The sequence below is a fragment of the Neltuma alba genome, unplaced genomic scaffold (assembly GCF_004799145.2).
Source record: "Neltuma alba isolate B1F8T4 unplaced genomic scaffold, ASM479914v2 tig00002069_pilon, whole genome shotgun sequence".
Taxonomy (NCBI): domain Eukaryota; kingdom Viridiplantae; phylum Streptophyta; class Magnoliopsida; order Fabales; family Fabaceae; genus Neltuma; species Neltuma alba.
In genome coordinates this window covers 284,909-306,136 of record NW_021632728.1, presented here as the reverse complement: position 1 = coordinate 306,136, position 21,228 = coordinate 284,909, and the positions used below count along the sequence as shown (strand labels likewise).

Sequence of the window (21,228 nt, the reverse complement as noted above, 5' to 3'; positions counted from 1 at the left end):
ATGTCTTCCAGTAATATATTTGAGCGCAAGCTCCATTTGAAATCTACCCACAGATATAGCAGTAAATGCGTAACATCATCTTCACCATCCATGGGCAATGGATCATATGTTAATGGATGCTTTTCGTCAGGTATTATCTTTACACATGAAAAATAAATTCTTATGATAAGGATAATTTTAGACATATGTTCCTATTTCCTGTATTATGTTCTATTTATGACGTCCTAATTTCTATGTTCTTATTAGGATTAATCAATTTAGCTGAAACCCATTGTTCGAGTTCATCTTCTGCTGGAAACAATAAAGAAGACTCACATACTTATATGGGAGTTGAAAAAAATCAGGGTTTTGGCGATGTTTTAGATGATATCAATACTCAATCATCCACTGATGTTCTACACAAAGAAAGAAAAAAACCTATTATGCTGCAAGATATAACAAACGTATCTTCCAATCTAACAGACAGATTTCAAAGGAATATGCTCACAGGTATGTGTTATGTTTCAATATCTATTACCAATAATTCTATTTAATCCTATATTTGTATGACACAGGCATTTGCAACTTTCAATTTGTCAACCATAAAAGACCACATTTTGGAGTGCAACCTCTAACCCGAAAAAGTGCTAGGAATAGAGGTCTGGGAAATAATGATGTCAACAAACCTCCATGTAGAAGAAGAAAGACAAGTAATCTACAGCAAGGTTAGTCAATGAAATTAATTTCAAACAACATAGTTAAGAGTCACATTCGTATCTAATGTATGTAACAGAGCAAGGTATTATTGGTTTGAATATTAACAATTACATAAAGCACATGGGTTTAGATGTAACAGATGTTTATTCTCCAATAAAGTATATTTGATAACAGATAACTTGAATAAATATCATTAACGTACAAATTAATAAATTTCACTAAACTCAACCTCATTTCCTTTAAAGTTTACAAGTTATGTAAAAATCAATTAAAAATATATAAATATTGTTCGGTGATATAAAATTTAAAGTTTCCATTTTTTATGTAATATTTTAATTTTAATTAAAATCTACAATGGTTTAAAAAATAAATTTCTTTTAAACAATAGAAAACTTTGATTTTTACTTGACTAAAATTTTTTTGCATATCTTTTCATTGATTTTTACACATGTTGTAAATTGTGAAAGAAAGTCCGTTTAATTTAGTGAATTTTATTAATTGATATTAGTTTTAAAAATAAAATGTAGGAGAAAATATAGGAGAAAGTGTAGAACGTTTGGATAAGGACAATATAGTGCTTTTAAATTTATACTTCAATATTTGGTTCTTTTAAATAAATTTAATTGTTATCATCTCTTTCCATAAATATCAGTTCCTCTTGGTTGTTCTTTTTCATTCTCCCTATAATTAATTCAATTTACAAAAGTGATGATGGGAGTTTTGTACATACATGGTAATTTCCTTTTTTCTTGTAGATTTCACACCACAAGAAAAATATTACAAGGACATTCATCTGATGATTGATGCTAGCGATAGAGATGATTGTGAAGATTATTTTCCAAACACTGAAAATGTTGCAGGTTACTACGTGTAATTTTGCTGTTATATTTGTTATTATTTCATATTTTCACATATATGTGTGTGTGTACATGTATGGATTATAGTATATATGATAGTTTTGTTAAATATGACCATATTTTGATACGTGCCACTCAGGTAGTAATTCTGATTTAGATCATAGTACCAGAAGAACATGTTTCCAGAATGATATTAATTATGAAGGTAATCTTATTTCCTTTAAATTTGAATCTTCACGCCATAATTTATTCCTCATATAAAACTAATTCACTTCTTATCTTTTATTAGAATACATTGATGAGGGAGATCCAATACATAAATGCAAATTCTGTGGAGCCCTACTTTGGTATAATGAAAGAGTGAAGAAAGATAATAAAAAAAGGGTGGTTAATACATTTTCAATGTGTTGTATGAAAGGCAAAATAGTACTACCCCCTTTGAAGGCACCGCCTGTTCTCTTCCAACAGTTATTTCTAGAAAAGGATACCGCAGACTCAAAGAATTTTCATACAAATATAAGGCAGTACAATAACATGTTCTCTTTCACGTCTATGGGAGGAAAGATTGATCATTCTAAAAATTCCGGTGGAGGTCCTTACTCATTCATATTGTCTGGACAAAATTATCATAATATTGGCAGCTTATTACCAATTGAAGGTTCACAACCAGTGTACTCACAACTATACATATTTGATACTGACAATGAGATCTCAAACAGAGTTGCTGCTGTCAGGTATTACTTGCTACTACATTTTTATTATTTTATCATTTGAATTTTTATTATTCATAAATTTAAATTTATGAACTTCATATTTATCTTTTTTCCAGTAAACACCAAAGGGAATCAACAATTGATAGAAGAATTGTTGCACAAATAAAGACTCAATTGGATGAAGTTAATCCATTTGTACAACAATATCGTTTTGCTTCACAATTTTTAAGTACAGAACACCGTCAAAATTTGAGATTATGCTTGATGAGTTCAAGGGCAAATGATGGGCGAACCTACAATCTTCCCTGTGCTTCTGAAGTTGCAGCATTGATTGTCGGTGACATAGATATTATGTTCAATGTCAGGGACATTATCATAGAAGAGCAATCAGGGACACCACAGCGAATTAATGAATTACATCCAGCATATTTACCTCTACAATATCCTCTGCTGTTTCCTTATGGTGAAGATGGATACAGAGATGATATTGAACACAGAGAAGAAACTCTTCCAGTTACAAAGTCAAGAAAAAGGTTAAGCATACGAGAATTTTTCACATACAGACTTATGAGAAGAGAAAACGAGATGTCAATATTGTTACATGCATCAAGATTACTTCAACAATTCATTGTGGATGGTTACACTATGATTGAGTCACAAAGATTGCTTTGGGTTAGAACTCATCAAAAAGAACTTAGAGCTGATTTGTACCAAGGATTATCTGATGCTGTTTTAAGTGGTGAGAGGAATGCTTCACTTACTGGGAAACGTATTATATTACCCTCATCATTTACTGGTGGAGCAAGATATATGTTGCAAAATTATCAAGATGCTATGGCATTATGTAGATGGGCAGGCTATCCAGATATATTTATAACATTCACTTGCAATCCAGCATGGCCAGAAATCACAAGGCTTTGTCAACAAGATAAAGTAAATCCTTCAGATCGTCCGGATATATTGACTAGAGTTTTCAAAATGAAGTTACGGTCATTGATGAAAACATTAAGGGAAAAGAAGATTTTTGGAACAATACGTGCAGGTTAGTGTTTATTATTTTTGTAATGTCGTCAAACATGTAAAATATTTATATAAATTTAAAATTTATTTATTATAATTTGTTTTAACCAATCTTAATTTTTACAGAGGTATATACTATTGAATTCCAGAAACGAGGGTTGCCACATGCACATATATTATTATTTCTTGATCCAAATGATAAGATCAATGATCCGGATGCCATTGACAAAGTTATTTCAGCAGAGATTCCAGATAAGCATTCTTCACCTCTCTTATATGATTTGGTTAAAAAATACATGATTCATGGTCCATGTGGAGCTGTTAACCCAAAATCACCATGCATGAAAGACAAGAAATGTGGCAAGTATTTCCCAAAAAAATTCAATGATAATACCACAATTGATGATGATGGTTATCCAACATATAGAAGAAAGAATGATGGAAGAACAATTGAAGTTAAAGGTGTTCCTTTAGATAATCGTTATGTTGTTCCATATAATGCTACATTATTGTGCATGTTTCAAGGACATATAAATGTTGAGAAATGCAATCAATCTACTTCAATTAAATACTTATTTAAATATATTAGCAAAGGCAATGATAGAGTTGTTGCTACTATATTTGATAAGGACAACAATCAAGAAGAAGTGATTGATGAAATAAAACAATATTACAATTGTAGGTATATCTCTGCATGTGAAGCATCATGGCGCATGTTTGGATTTGATGTCCACCATCATTTTCCTCCTGTTGAAAGATTGAGTTTTCATCTACCAAATCAACAATATGTGATTTATTCTAATACTGATGATGTTGCGGAGTTATTAGAAAAACCAAGAATTTGTGAATCACAATTCTTGGCTTGGATGAAAATCAATAAAGATGGCGGGTTGGCTTCAACTCTTACATATGCTGAATTTCCTAATTATTACGTCTACCAAAAAGATAAACGTCAATGGAAACAGCGAGAAAGAGGTTTTGCCGTTGGTAGGATCACACATGTGTCACCATCATCTGGAGAATTATATTATCTTAGATTGTTACTAACTACTGTAAGGGGTCCCACCTCATTTGATGATATCAAAACTGTTGATGGTATGGTTCATGATACTTTCAAATCTGCATGTTTTGCTCTGGGACTCTTACAAGATGATAATGAATACATTACTGCAATCAAGGAAGCAGCCATATGGGCATCTGGAATTCAATTAAGGAGGCTCTTTGTAAGCATGTTATTATGTTGTTCTTTACAACAACCTGACATTGTATGGAAGGAAACCTCAAAGCTACTCTCAGAAGATCTATTTTACATATCTTATAATGATCCAGTCTCATCAGGTTCGATAACTTTAATTTATATTTTATACAAAGTATGTTTATCTATGGAGAATATTCACGTTTCTATTACTGGTTGGTTATCTTTTGTAGATATCTATATCTCTCTATCTAAAAAAGAGAATGCTGCTTTGAAAGAGATTGATAATCTACTTCATGCAAATGGGAAAAGTCTACATGAATTTCCTTCATTACCGTTACCAACAGAAACTGCAACAGTTGATCTACACAACCATCTCATACTGCAAGAATTGAGTTATGATAGACAAGCCTTATCAGAGGAAGCTAATACACTTTCCCAGAGTTTGAATGATGAGCAACTACTCATATATAATATCATATTGTCCGCAGTTAATCTATCTGACGGTGGGTTTTTCTTTGTGTATGGGTATGGTGGAACAGGCAAAACATTTCTTTGGAATGCATTGATAACAACATTACGTGCAAAAGGTGAAATTGTACTTCCAGTTGCATCAAGTGGAATAGCTGCAACATTATTACCATCTGGCAGAACAGCACATTCAAGGTTTGCAATCCCCATTCAAATCACAGAGTCTTCTGTATGTGGGATAAAGCAAAACTCAGCACTAGCAAATCTGATTAAGTCCACAAAGTTAATCATTTGGGATGAAGCACCGATGGTTCAGAGGTATTGTATTGAAGCATTTGATAGAACGTTGAAGGATATTATGCATTCTAATGCACCATTTGGTGGTAAATGCATTGTCATGGGTGGTGATTTTCGTCAAATTCTTCCAGTCATACCAAAAGGTACAAGAGCTACAATTGTTAATGCTTCAATTAATTCCTCATACTTATGGAATCATTGTAGAATTTTGAAGTTAACAAAGAACATGCGACTGACTTCAACTGCTATTCCCAGTCATAAAGAAAAGTTAGAATGGTTTTCAAATTGGTTGCTACATATTGGTGATGGAAAATTAGGTGAATCAAGTGATGGTGTTGCAGAAGTTGAAATCCCTAAAGAGTTGTTGCTCACAAATTATAACAACCCACTTCATGCGATTGTGGATAGTATATACACAAATCTCCTTCATAATTTAGCTTCTGGTGAATACTTCAATGATAGAGCAATCTTGGCCCCAACAATTGAAATGGTTGATCGAATAAATCACTACATCTGTTCTTTGTTACCAGGAGAATCATTTGAGTTCCTCAGCTGTGATTATGTGTGCAGATCTGGTCAAGAAAGTGATACAATGGACAACCTCTATACCACAGAATTCTTAAATAGTATTACATGCTCTGGAATGCCACCACACAAGTTACACTTGAAAGTAGGAGCACCAATTATGCTATTGCGAAACATAGATCAAGCTTCAGGTCTGTGTAATGGGACACGACTTCTAATATCTCATCTGGGACAAAGCGTGATTGAAGCCATAACATTGAATGGGTCAAAACCCAACCAAAAAGTTCTAATTCATCGAATGGATATGAATCCTTCTGAAAGTCGTTGGCCGTTTAAAATGCAAAGGAGGCAGTTCCCGATAATGTTATCATTTGCAATGACAATCAACAAAAGTCAAGGCCAATCATTAACGCATGTTGGTCTATATTTGCCTAAGCCTGTTTTCAGTCATGGACAGCTATATGTTGCGTTATCCAGAGTAAAGAGCATGGATGGTTTAAGGATTGTTGTTGATGATAAAGATGGTTGTTTGAAGAGAACTACAACAAATGTTGTGTACAAAGAAATATTTACAAATGTAAATAGTACAAATATTTAGTCTGTAGTAAATTATTGATTGTCATCAATGCTATAAAATGTAATTATACATTTCCCGTGCATCGCACGGGCAAGTAAAATCTAGTTATGTGATATTATGCTACCACAAATTCATATTCAATAGATAATTATGTGATATTATGCTATCACAAGTGCTTGAAGATTTCTGGTACACAGCATCAGCATTTAGTGATCATGTAATTCTAAATATTCAAAATCTCAAACTTTATCGGCTTTATATTGGAATTTTACCACTGTATAAAAAAATAAAAATCAATTAAAATTCCCATCTGATACATCGTCAAAACTGCTATTTTATTTTAAATTTGTCAAATTTTAACAAACTCCACCAACTTGTTCCACTTTCCACTGCTTAGATCATATCTCTTTGATGGTAAAGATTTTATCGTCTAAATGAAATCCATCAAGGCATTGAGAAATCTTACTTGAACTATAGGTAACATAATCTGTATTAGGGCCAACTGCCAAGTCATTGTTTTATGCCTTTTTCCAATGTTCATGTTCCCAAGGAAGCTTGAGAGAGTGCTACTAGTGGGAAGAGGAATTCATGCCCAAATAAAATATTTGTCACAGTTGTGGTCGAAAACCAGAATCAATAAATGCTAGTATAGACACGTACCCACCAGTTGACTTAGGTGAATGAGAATTTAGGCAAATTCTGAATGAATTTTCTTAAAGCTATAAATTAAAAATAAATATACAAGAGGAGTTGCTAAGTCATTTTAAACAACTAATTACTCTGCTTTGAATGAATCAATTCATTATTAATACCATAGTCTTGCATTCTGCTAGAATCGCGCGCGTGTGTTTATATACTTCGTAAAATGCTGTGAATATCTCATTTGTAACAGTTTCATAGCGAAGTTGAAATCAATAAAATATTATTTTTGAAATAAAGTCCTTCTGGCAAAATGATTTATACAAGAGAAGTGCTTGAAGATGAAGAGGAGATGAGGTAAGAAAATCACACAGCATATAAAAATGTGGACACAAATTTGAAGTTTAATTAAGAAGGTAATCAAGTTTTTACCATCCGCAAGGATGACACCAGTAAGCTATCTACAGCAGCGATGCCCTTTAAGGCCTTGACACCCTAATGCAATCCCAAACAACTAGAAATTTACTCAAGAAAGAAGGGAAGTTATTGCTTACAATTTCTACTGAAAAACTCAACTTTTAAAAGAACATATACTGCAAGACCAATAGAAACTTAGAATGTGAATAATATAGGTTTTCAGCAGCATTGAAAGCACACCATCTTCTTGGCAGTCTATTTCATGGGAGTTGTATTTCTGAATGAACACTGAGTAAATGAAGGGCTGTCCTGCTCTATCATGATATATCTTTAAGCAAGGGATGTGCTATCTTGCTCCTGATGTTAAGGGAAAAGGAGGGGATCTTCATTAGAAATTGGACTATATGAGGAGAAGAGTTTCTTATGTCCAGTAGACACAATATGAGAGCCTGTCAAACAAGAGAAAAATGATCAGTTTCTGTTTGCATAATGCCCTTAAGATTCTTTCGTTGGGATTTCAAAATCCAAGGAATTCATTCCATGGACTCATGATATATTTTGTTTTTATAACTAACAAGTAAACATAACTATTTGAAAGATTTGCGATGCAGGGACATGCAAGAAAAATCTTATGCTTTGACACTCTAATAATATCATGTTTATATGTTGGACTTATCACTTTGGCATCACCCAAAAGAATTATAAAAAACAGTACAAAATACATGACTATAAATGTATGTTATGTGTTTGTAAATTCTGACATTAGGGTAGATAAGTTAGGTGCAATGCCGTCAGTTAGTTAACAAGCTAGCCATTATTAATTCCTTATTCCCCTGCCTATAAATGTACCCCAATATACAAACATCAATGGAAATGCGATTCTCAGTCCCTATCTCGTCCCTTTGTTCTCTCTTTTATCCTCCTTCATTTCCACTCTTTCCCTCTTTCTCATACTTCCAATATTTCAGAAGTATAACAGTTACAGTGTACCTTTGTGAAGCTGGTACAATTTGTGGTTGATACAATCATCATGTGCTCACTTTCAGACGATGTTCTGTCGATATGACCATCTCAAAACCTGTGTTAGGCAATCTTTATCATAGATAGAAGTACAATTGGTAGTCGGCGAGTAAAAGATCAATGTAACCTGAATAAGTACAGCTCTACACACTAGAGTTTAGTCTGAACAGGCTCTGGAGTTTGGACTTGTTGCACCATTAAACTCTCTCCTCCCAACTGTCAAATTCAACAGCAACGGAAACTAAGTTAATTTGGGCGAGTTTCACCAACCAAAGCTCATGGACCACATCAAAATCACTCTTTTTACTAAACAGTTGAGTTAAATTGAGTTTGGTTAAAAAGGGCTCATAATATTTAAGGACTAAGTCCCTTTTACAAATACTAAATTGTTCTTAGATTGAAACTAGAACCAGAATTGCATTTTTTTCGTCAGCTTTTAGCAAAATTAAAAAAAAAAAAATCATATTTTGACACAGCAAGATAATATACATGATAAGTAAATCATTTTTTTTTGGTTCAATTTTAAACCGAAGTTCTTCTCTAATGCCTGATATAGGACCCACTGTTTCCTAGTTAGAATTTGAAGTGTATGACAGGAGAAAAAAGAGCTTATTATTTAAAGAAAATCATGTTCATTCTGCACAGTGCTGCCATCTTTGATATCTACAAAAAGGAAAATAAGAATTCAAATAATCAAGTAAATCAATAAATAAATCGGTGCAAAAATGGAGGCATATTTCTATGATTTGAAGTTCGAACAAAATCAACATGATTATTGAAAAGTTGAGTAAAACTGAGTTTGGCTGACAACAATTCATAATATGTGATGACTAAAAAGATTTGATATCATAACAAGATTATATACAGAATAAACAAATGATATTATTTCTTGTGCATCAAATTTTACGATGAATTTTTTCCTCTTAGGGCATGGTGTCAGACTTTTGTATGACAGACACCAAAAAAAAAAGAAGCTATTATTGGTATCTACAAATATGGGAAACAATATATTACATTAAACCTGGTCAAAATAATATATGATTTGAAATCTATAACAAGTGAATTATTTACGAATTATGAATCATTTGGCACATTCTTTGGATCACATTCAAATGCATGAATCTTTCAATCTAAAACAAATGGCCAAAAGAAAGGAAAATTATATTCATGACTTGAAACTTTAAAAAAGGAGTGAATATACACCTAACGAGTGTATGCAGAATGGATAGTGGCAAAACTGACGCCTTCCTGAGTGAGAACCTCGCCTAACAATGCTGCTCCATCATCTTCACTGCTACTAAAAGGGATGTTAGAAATAATTGCCCGATATTTTCCATTTTGTTTTTGGATCTTCTTTTCGAGCAAGGGACATCCCATAATCTGTAGCATGCAAAAGGAATTGGGCAAAACCTCCTTTGGAAAGTGCTGGAGTCTAGGGCAACCACGAAATCCCAATAGTTTCAAAGAGGATAAGTGACAAAGACCTTTGTGTTCCAATGATCTAAGATTTGGGCAGTTATGAAACAAAAGACAAGTAATAGTAGGCGGAAGTAGTCCAATATCTGGTTTGCATCTCCAATCCCTAAGTGACACAATGAAGTAAGGCTGCTCAGATGCCACCCCCTTCGAGAGGCTACAAGATTCGGGCATTCGAAGACATCAAGATAATGGAGATTTGATGGGAAACCTTCCTCTGAAAATGATTCCACTTGTGGGCAACATCTTATCATCAGATACATGAGAGAGGGAAAGAAAATGCGCATCCTCTCTCGCGGTGATTTCAAATTCTTCAATTCTTCGATGCAACACAATACTAGTTTAGGGGCCGAAAACCTTCCTTCAGGAAAACGTACAAATCTAGGACACTTTCGAATGTACAAGTTTGCTAGAGAAAAATGGTTCCCCTCTAAAACAGACATCGTTTCAAGATTATTACAGTCAATCAACTTCAACGAATGAAGCATTGGCAATAAATCCGGAGGAAAAGACTTGAGAGAGTCACAGCTCCCTCTTATCTCCATTTCAAGAATGAAGTTATGAAAATAGCGCAATGGGAATTCTAACTGGGGAGAATCAGAACACTTAAACTCTTCAAGGTTACAATTGGCAACGATATTCTCAATTTTATCAGCTGATAATAAATTTTTGAAGCCTCCAGAAATGTCAAGGACTCTTAGAGATGATGGAAGACTTTCCAACTGCTCATTTCCGCAATTTCTTAGAACCAATTTATCTAGAGATGGATCCCGGGGAATGGAAGACAAAAGCTTCTCACAATTGGAAATTACTAGCATCCTTAGAGAAGGAAGTTGTTGAGGAAGTTGCCCTTTCAATTTGGGACAATTTTCTATACTCAACTCTTGAAGATGAGGGAAAGTTAGTGACAAAATTTCACACTTCCATTCCTCCCAACTCTTCATATCTCCAAACCTCAAGATTTCTAAGGATGACACATTAGAGCTACCTCCGCAAAATTCTGGACCAACAGCTACTATATTATGAAACCCTATAATTGACAGCGACTTGAGAGATGGAAAGAGGCCAATTGATGGCAAGGATATACAGTATTTGCAATGCCTTAACTCTAGGGACACTAAATCGGACAACGAGTGATCTGCAAGCCAATTTGGAAACTTGATAGCACCATAGTTGACAATTGATAGCTTTTTTAAATTTTTATGCGGCTGAAAGTTCTCCAACACAGCCTTGTCATGTGGTGATTTTTCATTGTCTTTGCACTATTCTAATGTTAGCTCCTTTAGGTGTATCTTGCTTCTCAAATTGACTACTAAAGCAGTTGAGGAAGAAACCACATTCTGCAATCCCGAGATGGAAAATGCTCCATGTAGATCAAGTCCCTCTAAATATTTGATGTTGGTCTCTCCAGATTTGTCTACAATAAATGATGATAGCACTTGAAGATTTTTCAATTTATCCAATTGCTTTGGCATCTCTCTGACTTGAGTTTCACGAAAATCAAGGTGACGTAGGTTCATGAGTTTATGAAAATCCATTGGCAACTTTTCCAAAAGACAACAACGCCACAACTTTAGTGTTTGCAAATGATGAAGTTGGCATATTGAGTTAGGTAGTTTCCTTATTTTAGTTCCTGATAAGTCCAAATAACGGAGATGTTTGAGGTTTCCTATTGAATCAGGCAACTGAGTGATAAAATGATCAGACAAAGATAAAACTCGCATGCAAGTGAACTTGGATGGCAAATTGTGAGTAAACTTGCCAGATATAAAGTGAGGAATGGAGTTACAGCTTGTACTTCTATGACCTTGCATAGATAGAGTTAACAAAGTGCGCAATTTATTAGCCCTGTGTATAACCTTGAATCGTTCGAATGTATTAATAGTATTTCTCAAATATGAAATATGACGGGTCATTTCTGTCAACTTATTTGCATCATCTAACTCCAACCTATGGCAAAACTTTCCATATTCAACTTTTGCCATATCATTAATAAGATCATGCATGACAAAACGAGTGTCATCTACGGGTGAGCGTTGAAAAAGTGACCTCAATAATAGGTCATGAAAAAATTGTTCTCCTACTTCTCTCCCATCTTTGCTTTGATGAGCACATGTTAGGCAATTTTCTGCCATCCATAGCTGAATTAAATGCTCCTTATCAAAATCATAATCTTTGGGAAATATTGAACAATAAGCAAAGCATCTTTTCAGATGAGAGGGGAGGTAGCAATAACTCAATCTCAAAGCAGGGAGAATCTTGCTATTGCTTTTGTCCTTCCATATCTCACTTTCCAAAATTTCATTTCATTGCTCACGAGATGATTCTGTGTATAAGAGACTCCCAATGGCTTTCAAAGCCAAAGGCAGCCCTTTGTATTTTTTACTGATTTTTCTACTAATTTCTTCAAGGTCGGAGTTTGCACAAAGAACGTTTCCATCATGGAATCCATATCTACTAAATAATGACCAACTATCTCCTTCCGATAACGGCTTCAATTGAAGTATATTAGCAAAACGCATGGTTGAAGCAACTTTTCCACTACGGGTGGTTAGAAGAAATTTACTTCCTAGTGCTCCATGATTAAATGGTGATTGTAAGCCCTCCCATAGCACATAATTTTCATTCCACACGTCGTCTAAAACAAGGAGAAATCTCTTTTGAGTTAGTTGTTGTTTTAATTTAATTTGAAGCATATTTAAATCATTGGTATCATCCTTAGATCCAGTGATTGCCTCATAAACTGTTTTTGCTACCCTCAACACATTGAACTCATTAGAGACACACACCCAAACTTTGAGGTTGAATCCATCCATCAGCCTTCTATCATTATATACGAGCTGGGCAAGAGTAGTTTTACCCAGACCACCCATACCCACTATAGAAATCACAGATAGTTGGTTGTTATACTCTTCTGACAGAAGCCATTCAATGATGGTTTCTTTGTCATCATCTCTGCCATATGTTCCAGCTTCATCCACTAAAGATGTAGTTGGCAATCTATCTGGTATAGCAGTTCTCAATCCACCACGACTATCACGTTCATTCAATCTTAATATGTCCGTCTGAGATGCAAGATATTCCAGATTTTCAAGGACATTTTTCGTCCTGGATTCAATTTCCTTCTCAAATGAACTAACGGGAGTACTAAAGAAGTTTCATACCTTGCCAATAGCACTGGTTCGACTCTTTTGTTCAGCTTCCAGCTTGCGCTTGCACAATTCATAATCAATCTCATCCAAGACATCCTCAGCATCGAACACGGCATCTTTAACCAAATCAATCCAGTCCTTCACCTTCGGATTAGTGATCTGCTTTTGCTCTGCATCGTCAACCACAGCATCGATGGATAACTGTACGAACTTCAACTTATTGAGCAATGCCTGGTTCAATTTTGGTTTGTTGAAGAAGTCCAGAACATCCCGAGAAGCCAGCCTATCAAAAGCCACCTGAAGAAAAGCAGAAAGAAAAGCACCGCCAACCAAAGCCCCCGCCATAGATGAAGATGTTGTGCTCGTGCAAATGCAAAACAAAAAAGAAAGTGATGAAAATGCGAAAGTGGGAAAGGTTATGCAATGCAAGGATTGTGACTTTGCGGGTCTTGTGAGTGTGGCTAGAAAATGGCAAAATGCGTTCAGTTTTTATCATCCTGTCAACCACGCTACAAAATATCGATCAAAATGAAGACTTTCGAGTTGCCAGTTCATTCCATTACTGTATTTCTTTGACATTACAAAGTGTTTTGGACTGCGTATTAGTCATTCCATTATCATCTTCATCCCGTCAACCACGCAAGAAAATATCCATCACAACACAGACTTTAAAGCGACCTTGCATTGTGCTTTACGATTCAATGGAGATTCCTTGCCTCATACGCCGAAATTATATATCTTTATTATATACATTTATGTAAAAAAAAATTTAATGCAGTTTTTAATCTCGAAATTTGACTTCATTAAAGATTAAAAAGAATATTAACCTTTATATTTTTTTTTATAAAATGAAATGAGTGTTTGATGCTTCCTATATTTTTTTTTTTGGTAAGAATGTAATTTATTTTATTAAAAAAATGAGATAAGTTAAATTTCGGATACTCTCTATATCTTTGTGGGATTTGAGATCCATCTTTACCGGTTAGTTAGTTAATCATATTCATGAAAATGTCTACAAATTTCAAACTCATTTAAGAGATGAGGAACATCAAAATATGTTTACAAAGCACCAAATTCAGGCCATCTATTAAGCTTCAAACAAATGCAAACCATGTTTCTTCTCATTAACGTCCACTTTAGAGAATATATAGCTCATGGCCTCGTCATTCTCTAAAGTTGACACATATGTTACCAAATGCCAATCAGTTTTTCTTATCGCAGTTTATTAATTTCAGTTTTATTTCAGTTTTCTTCTATCATTTGTAAACATTTCATGAGTTAATATATTTTTATTTTCCCTTTTTTTTTTCAAAAAGAGGAAAAAAAATACTGCAGTCCAAATAGGAGGCTATACATTTGCCTTAGGGCAAACTTGGATCTTCCTATATATACACAAATATATATATATATATATATATATCAAAACCTTATATGGATTCGAAGTGTAAACTTAAGCAACAGGCTTTTGCAAGTTCCAAATAAACCATATTCATAACACTATCTTTTTCAAGAACCAAATGTGGCAGCAGCAATTTTCCATTCTTCTCTGTGCTAATAAGATGAATCATCATTCGTCATCAGTATCAAATAAAAACGTAAGGTAAGCTACATTGTTCAAGAGTTGCAAGTCATAATAACAAGTCTTGTTCTACTAACTGGGGTAGATCAACATTCACACTACACCGCTGAGACTTGTTTCGTAAACTCCATGAAATGTAGAAGATCTAACTTCTCCACTTCCATAACAGCACCAAAACTATAATAGGGAGTAGGTGACAGAGGTAGTTATGTATAGTAATGAGTAGCTGCAAGCATCAGCTGTATTTTTCTGTACAGATGTGGGTTAACAGTATTTATTAAGCGTATCTATAAGGCAGTGATACAAATGAACAGTACACTGATTCTCCTTTCCCTGGAACCTCACAACTATGAAACAAGACATGGCGTGCGTGTGACATATATATACAATAGAGAAGTTGTCTATATACCAAAAAAATGTTTATATTCTCTTCTGCAAGGCAACAAATATTACCATGAAGATAGGAGAAATGAGAAAGAGAAGATAGGGCAGAACTTGATTAAGTGCCCTTTCTTGCACATTGAGGTCTTCTTGCAAAGGGTAGTTAGACTTGCTTTCTATGAAAGCATCAAAATAGTTCTGGTAGCCTGTGTTCCATGAAAATGGAGATCCTGTTGTCCCCTTCATCATTTCCATAGCCTGCCAGGTTTTAAGATTTAAACCATCATGCATGGCAACAAGTATATAAAACAAAAGTATTCCTATTTTTGTGACGGGCTTAGGTGGAGAAGTCAGCGCATGCTAATATGTGCATTGTCAAATACTATTTAATTATAACCAGTTAATTATTATTAATTTTCAATATATGAAAGTATTACTATGCATTATGAGATTTAGAGGTAAAATAAATAGATCTCAGGGAGAATTATAATAAGATCCCAAAGAAGAAAAATAATTACAAAATAAATCCCAGAAGTTCTCATTTTCCCTTCTGAAATTTGTCATTACATGTTGCTTAGGTTGTTATTAGGATTTTTCAGTAATCATTTTTCTTCTTTGGGACTTGATTATACTTTTCCCTAGATCTAATTACTTTAAGAAGTCCTGATATATATTGTTACTGAAATAAAAAGAGAGAGGGAGAAGGTTGAGTCCCATTTCTGTCAATATGATCTCACAAATATGGGGCTATCCTGTCCTCCCACCCCCCCCAAAAAAAAAAAAAAACAGCAGCAATATTTTCATGTGGAACAAAATAATTACCTGATTGTCACCAAAAAAAAAAAAATTACCTGAAATCTGAACACGAACTGTCTTGCTTTCTTGCTCACTTTAGGATTTGGGTGGGATTGGAGTTTCTCATACATAAGTCGAGCTTCATTGGATTGATCAAGTTGTTACACGAGGCAAGAGAAAAAAGTAAAGAGCATCCACCTAGCCTTTCAAATCAAGAGGCTATTACGGCCCCAAAATAAGATTTGAATAACGCAGATCCTAGTTATGAAAAAGAGTCAAAGGCAAAAAAAAAAAAAAAAAAAGGCAACTCTTATTCAATAGATGGTATGTGATATAATGATCATAGCTAGGAGACTTTTGGTATACAGAATCAGCAACATCCTTAATATTCAATATCTCGAGCTTTTCTCTGGCCATATATTGTTCCTCTCATCAGGTAGAAAATCCTGGGAAATGGCATTATCTCCCTCGCTGAGGCTTAAATTACATCGCTTGATGGGAAAGATTTTATTTCTGGAATGACACACATGAAGGCTTTTGAGAAACCTTACTTAACCCCAAGGTATCAATGCCTGGTTGGGTTTGAATTCTGGGTCAGATCTCTGTATTCCCAATGCAATTACTATGTTTTTTTGGCATAAGGAGGTCTCGTAGTTAAAATTTTCCTTTTGAATAAAAGACTCCTCCACCAAGAGACAGCCCCGGTTCTCTCTATAATGAAAATATCCAGAGATTTCTTCAAAACCAATGTGTTACACCTAAATTGAATTTCAAATATGATGTAAGAGGCTCTGTTTAGGTTCTTTTTTTCTGGGATTATGAGCATGCGTTGGAGGTATATATCCTTTGTCACATTGAAACATTTTGTATCTAAATAAAAGAATTTGGTGCTTGCATTTTGTCTTTCCATGCAAAAGAACATGAAACATACATTACAAAAAAACAGCTGATTAGCGACAGAAACAAATTCCGTCGCTAATTTCTGACGGAATTGCGACAGAAATTCCGTCGCTAATTTTTTCGACGGATTAGCGACATAATTTTTCCGTTGCTAATATTAGCGACGGATTAGCGACGGAATTTCTGTTCGTCGCTAAATTCCGTCGCTAATCTATCTGAAAATCCGTCAGTAAATATTTAGCGACGGAATTAGCGACGAAATTTTTTCCGTCAGAAATTTCTGTCACTAAATTGTTTGTCACAGAAGTTTTTGTCACTAATTCCGTTGCTAATTCTATTCCGTCACAATTTCGTTGCTAATCCGTCACTAATTTTAAATTTCGTTATTTTAAATTATAATCTTACAAAAATTATATTATAACAATTAAGAATATAATGATTTAAAAACATTTTTAATTATAAAATAAATTGATATACTTATGGAGTTGGTGTTAATGAAGATATCGTCATCATTCATGTCATCATTGTGTATATACTAAAAATAGAAAAATAATTTCTTAGAAAACTTATTTATATTTTGTTAAAATAAATTCCTCTTGATTATTAATAATAATTAAAAAATACAATAAGATTATTAATAACTTTTTTATACAAAATGATATAAGAAAGAAATAATTTTATCATATGTAAAATATATTGAAATATATAATATGTGATAGAAATTCAAAACAATTTAATAAATTTATATGAATGCAAATTAATATTGAAGTGAATTTTGAATTTCAATCATTAAACAATAAAATTTAATCACGATATAATTAATACCCATGATAGATTGATTTTGATCTTAATACAAAAACAAATGGTATATATAAAAAATTTTAAGAAAATAAATTACATAGGATATATATACAAGCAGGAGAATACTGTTTATCATAATCTATTCAAATTATTTAATTTTTTATGTAGAATAATTTATTAGATTTTATTACAGTAGTTATTTTTTGAATAACAAGATTTTTTGACTAATTATAAATTATTTTCTTCAAATATATAAAACACATATAGATAATATAATATAATGTAATATAATACATATATCATTGAATTGTATATCTTATCAATGTTAATTAAAAAATAAATTTAAAAAATATTTATAAAAAATTATTTATGATTTAAAATTCAAGATTAGTGCGGTTAGAAATTAAAATTATATTAAAAATATTTTTTAAGAATAAAAAATTATTTAAAAAATATTAAAAAATTATTTTTTCATTAAAATAATTATGATTAAAATTATCATATAGTATATTTTTAGTTTTTAATAATATATATAATTGTTTGTGTAAAATAATATTATATATATATATATTTAATTTTACATAATAAGTCAACAGGTTTATTGTAGCTCAACTGGTAAAGCCGCACGCGTGCACAGAGGAGGTCCTGGGTTCGAGCCATGGAGAAGTCACTTTGAAGAGAAAATTATATGGTGGCGACACGTGACAGGCAGAGGTAAGGTGGCAGAGACACGTGGAGGTGGTCCCCAGTGATAACGTGGCAATTTAATTCTCGAATGAAGAAATAAAAGATGTTGGATTAAACACATAAAACACAAAGATTTGAATAACGCCGATCCAGTAAATTCAATTTTTTTTTTTTTTTTGGAATTCAAACTCAGTGGGAGGTTTATATATACCTGCTGAGGGAGTCTTGACAAATTGACCACTGCAAAGCAGCCAATCCATGCAGCTCACTCTGCAGAGACATGATTAATATAAGAAGTTTTCTTTTTCAGTATATTTAGTGAACTCGAGAGGGAGATTAACAAACTTACTAAGCAAAAAGACAGCTTGCACTTCTTTCAGCTTTAGCAAGTAGCAGTTACCTTAAAAGTTAATTTCTCCATAACCTTTTCATAGAACGGCAATGCTTCTCTCAGCTTTCCAGCATTCATTAATGAGTCAGCTTCCTTCAATTCCTGCAAGCATTATGTTACTTGGCATAATTATGCTCCAAAGTCATAATAACCAGCTCAAGATTTGGACAAATAAATCCATAAAACAAGAATAGAGACTGAGTCCGTAGAAGTTTGTTGCAATGCAAAATTTGGATGTCATAAGATATCCTTTTGATTCTGATTTTCATGAATACATAAGAACATATCTTTTATGGATGTGTGAAATCATATTGACATGAATTTCTTCAAACTATTTAACAAAGAAGTCTACATCTTATTTTTGTAAGTCAACCAAGAAAATTAAATCCATTTAGCCAGTGATAGCGAAGAAGAAAGGAGGGTAGTGGAGGGGAAGAGGATGGGAAGAGTAGTGGAGGGAATCCAATTCCAGTTGAAATACTTGAGATGGCATTATATAAACTTACCTCCTCACACTCAGATTTTATCTTTGGATCAATATTTAACCCAATTTTCTTCTTGTAAGCAGCAAGTAATTGTCTTGTTCGTTCTTCTTTAGCAGATTTTTCTTCTTCAGTCTCTAGCGCATCCCCAGGACGTATCACTCTTCCTCCACCGTACTGAAAGCACCCAAAGAAATAATTAAACACAAGATATTTGAGGGGAAAACGGAGGGCAAATTGAGAAATATAACAATTCCTGAACAAGCGAACTGAATGTGAGCAAATTAAGGAAATTGCAAAATTGCAGGGCTCAGTATCAAATATTATATACTGTTTTTGAAATATTGCTGGTTCGAGGAAAGACACCCCGTGTAGAAACTTTTGGCTTGTAAAGAGCTGATTCATCTTCCTCAGTTTGCTCAGGCCTGGGAGCTGTTGTTGCAGCATCAAACTTGCTCGTGTCCCCAACAATCAGCTCCACCTCAGGCATATCACTTCTTGAGAAAGAGTCAGAAATTGGAACCAATCCAGGTGGCAGTCCCCTCGTATTTTTCTTATCCGCAAATTCAAGTCCCATGAAATCCATTTTCGAAACTGACAGTTGTCCCTTCTTACCAACACTATTATCCACAATATTACTTCTTGAAGACCCTCCATTCTCTCCCTGCAATCCTAAGAACCAATTCAATTTTCAAATACACATTTCAGCGCAAACTACAAACAGGGGAACACATAGCTTTCCATTTTTAACCATATACTGAATTAAATACATCAATGCAAGAAATTTCTGCTTAGCACAAGATACGCCTGTAGAGTTACCTTGACCCGTTTCATCAACCACGCCCCCTCTATTCTCCCTGTACTTCTTGGCTTTCTCCATTGCGATCTTCAGAGACGGTGGCACTTCCTTCTGCCCAACATAATCAACAACATTTTGACCCGAACTCAACCCGTCATTCCCATTTGATTTTTCAACCGAACTTGCAGCAATGTTTTGCTCAACTTTCAAATCAGAGTTCGATTTCAGCGATTCTCTGTACGCCTTGGCTTTGCTGAAAGCGAGCTTCACAGGGTCAACCGGTTCGGGCTGAGATTCGGGCGTGGTTTCGGAAGATTCAGCATTTTCAGGGTTGAGAGCACAGAAAACTTTTATGGGCTTAAAGGGGGAGGAGAGGAGAAGAGAGGGTTTTGCAGGGGAGATGAGTTTCAATGAAGAGAATCATGAAGGCTGTAAAGAAGCCATCATTTTGAGGATGGTAAGAGAACTAACAGAGGTTTGAGAGGGTGTTTGAAAGGTAAGAAAAGGAAGAAGCCATCGGGAAGATGGAATAACTGTAAGAAAGAGCGATTGCTCACCGCCTTCTGGTTAGATCAGGCAGTAACGGGCGGTTCTCCCTCCCGCCATTTGGATTATTGGGCACATGCAGACCGTTTATAGGTGACCGTCTAAACATAATTTTGTTTTTATTTTTACCTCGTTTTTTTAGCAACTTATTCTGCCTATTACTTAGGATGGAGAAATTGCTGAAAAATTAGTGATTAAAAATTTATAATTGAAATTTGTTTAAATCATAGGTGAAAATAGATGCAACTCTTTTCAGTGAGATACAACATATTTTCAACTCTTTTGTTTTAAAGTGAAAATATAATGATTGGTCCTCATAGTTTACCTTCATTTTGCTTTTGGTCCTTGAAGTTTCAAACTAGAGCTTTTGGCCCCTCAAGTTTGCTTCGTTTAAATCCGTTAGTCCCTTTAATTTAAAAAGGACTTGGTGTTTGTGTTAACGGTGTTAATTATGCTGACGTGTCTTTTGACACCATTTAATTCGTTGACATGGCATGTTGACTGGGCAACAAGGCTTAGTGATTAGTTTGCCAACCTGGATTTGTGATTTTAAAAGAACAAGAAAACACAAAACAATACCCACACTTGAAACAAAATGCACACGCATGATTGAGTGGGAAAAAAACAAAGACAGTTAAAGGCTGAAGGAAAAAACAAGAAAGTGCTAGGTCAAGTTGGACCCACAGTCAAAGAAGCCTTACATGGCCGTCACTGGTGCAATTTACGCTAGCGACTGTGGGAGAAGGTCAGTGAAGGTCACAGAAGCATTGTCATCTGCATTTCATTTTGTTGAAAGGTAAGGATTCTTCTTG

The 21,228-nt window shown here is 34.1% G+C and overlaps 2 protein-coding genes across 2 annotated transcripts; one reads left to right on the top strand and one right to left on the bottom strand.

Annotated features, from left to right (window-relative positions):
• Nucleotides 1–6,372, top strand: LOC114716481 (uncharacterized). Its single transcript, XM_028901483.1, has 7 exons — nucleotides 1–130; nucleotides 247–489; nucleotides 1,452–1,556; nucleotides 2,212–2,287; nucleotides 2,383–3,308; nucleotides 3,413–4,624; nucleotides 4,715–6,372. The coding sequence occupies exons 1-7, from the start codon at nucleotides 1–3 to the stop codon at nucleotides 6,370–6,372; spliced, it is 4,350 nt and encodes a 1,449-aa protein (XP_028757316.1).
• A 9,561-nt stretch (nucleotides 6,373–15,933) lies between these two features.
• LOC114716469 (uncharacterized) lies at nucleotides 15,934–20,747 on the bottom strand. The gene is made up of 7 exons (XM_028901478.1): nucleotides 20,742–20,747; nucleotides 19,891–20,227; nucleotides 19,403–19,743; nucleotides 19,096–19,248; nucleotides 18,599–18,691; nucleotides 18,410–18,468; nucleotides 15,934–15,949 (listed from the first exon to the last, which is right to left on the bottom strand). The coding sequence occupies exons 1-7, from the start codon at nucleotides 20,745–20,747 to the stop codon at nucleotides 15,934–15,936; spliced, it is 1,005 nt and encodes a 334-aa protein (XP_028757311.1).
• Between the last annotated feature and the right edge of the window lie 481 nt (nucleotides 20,748–21,228).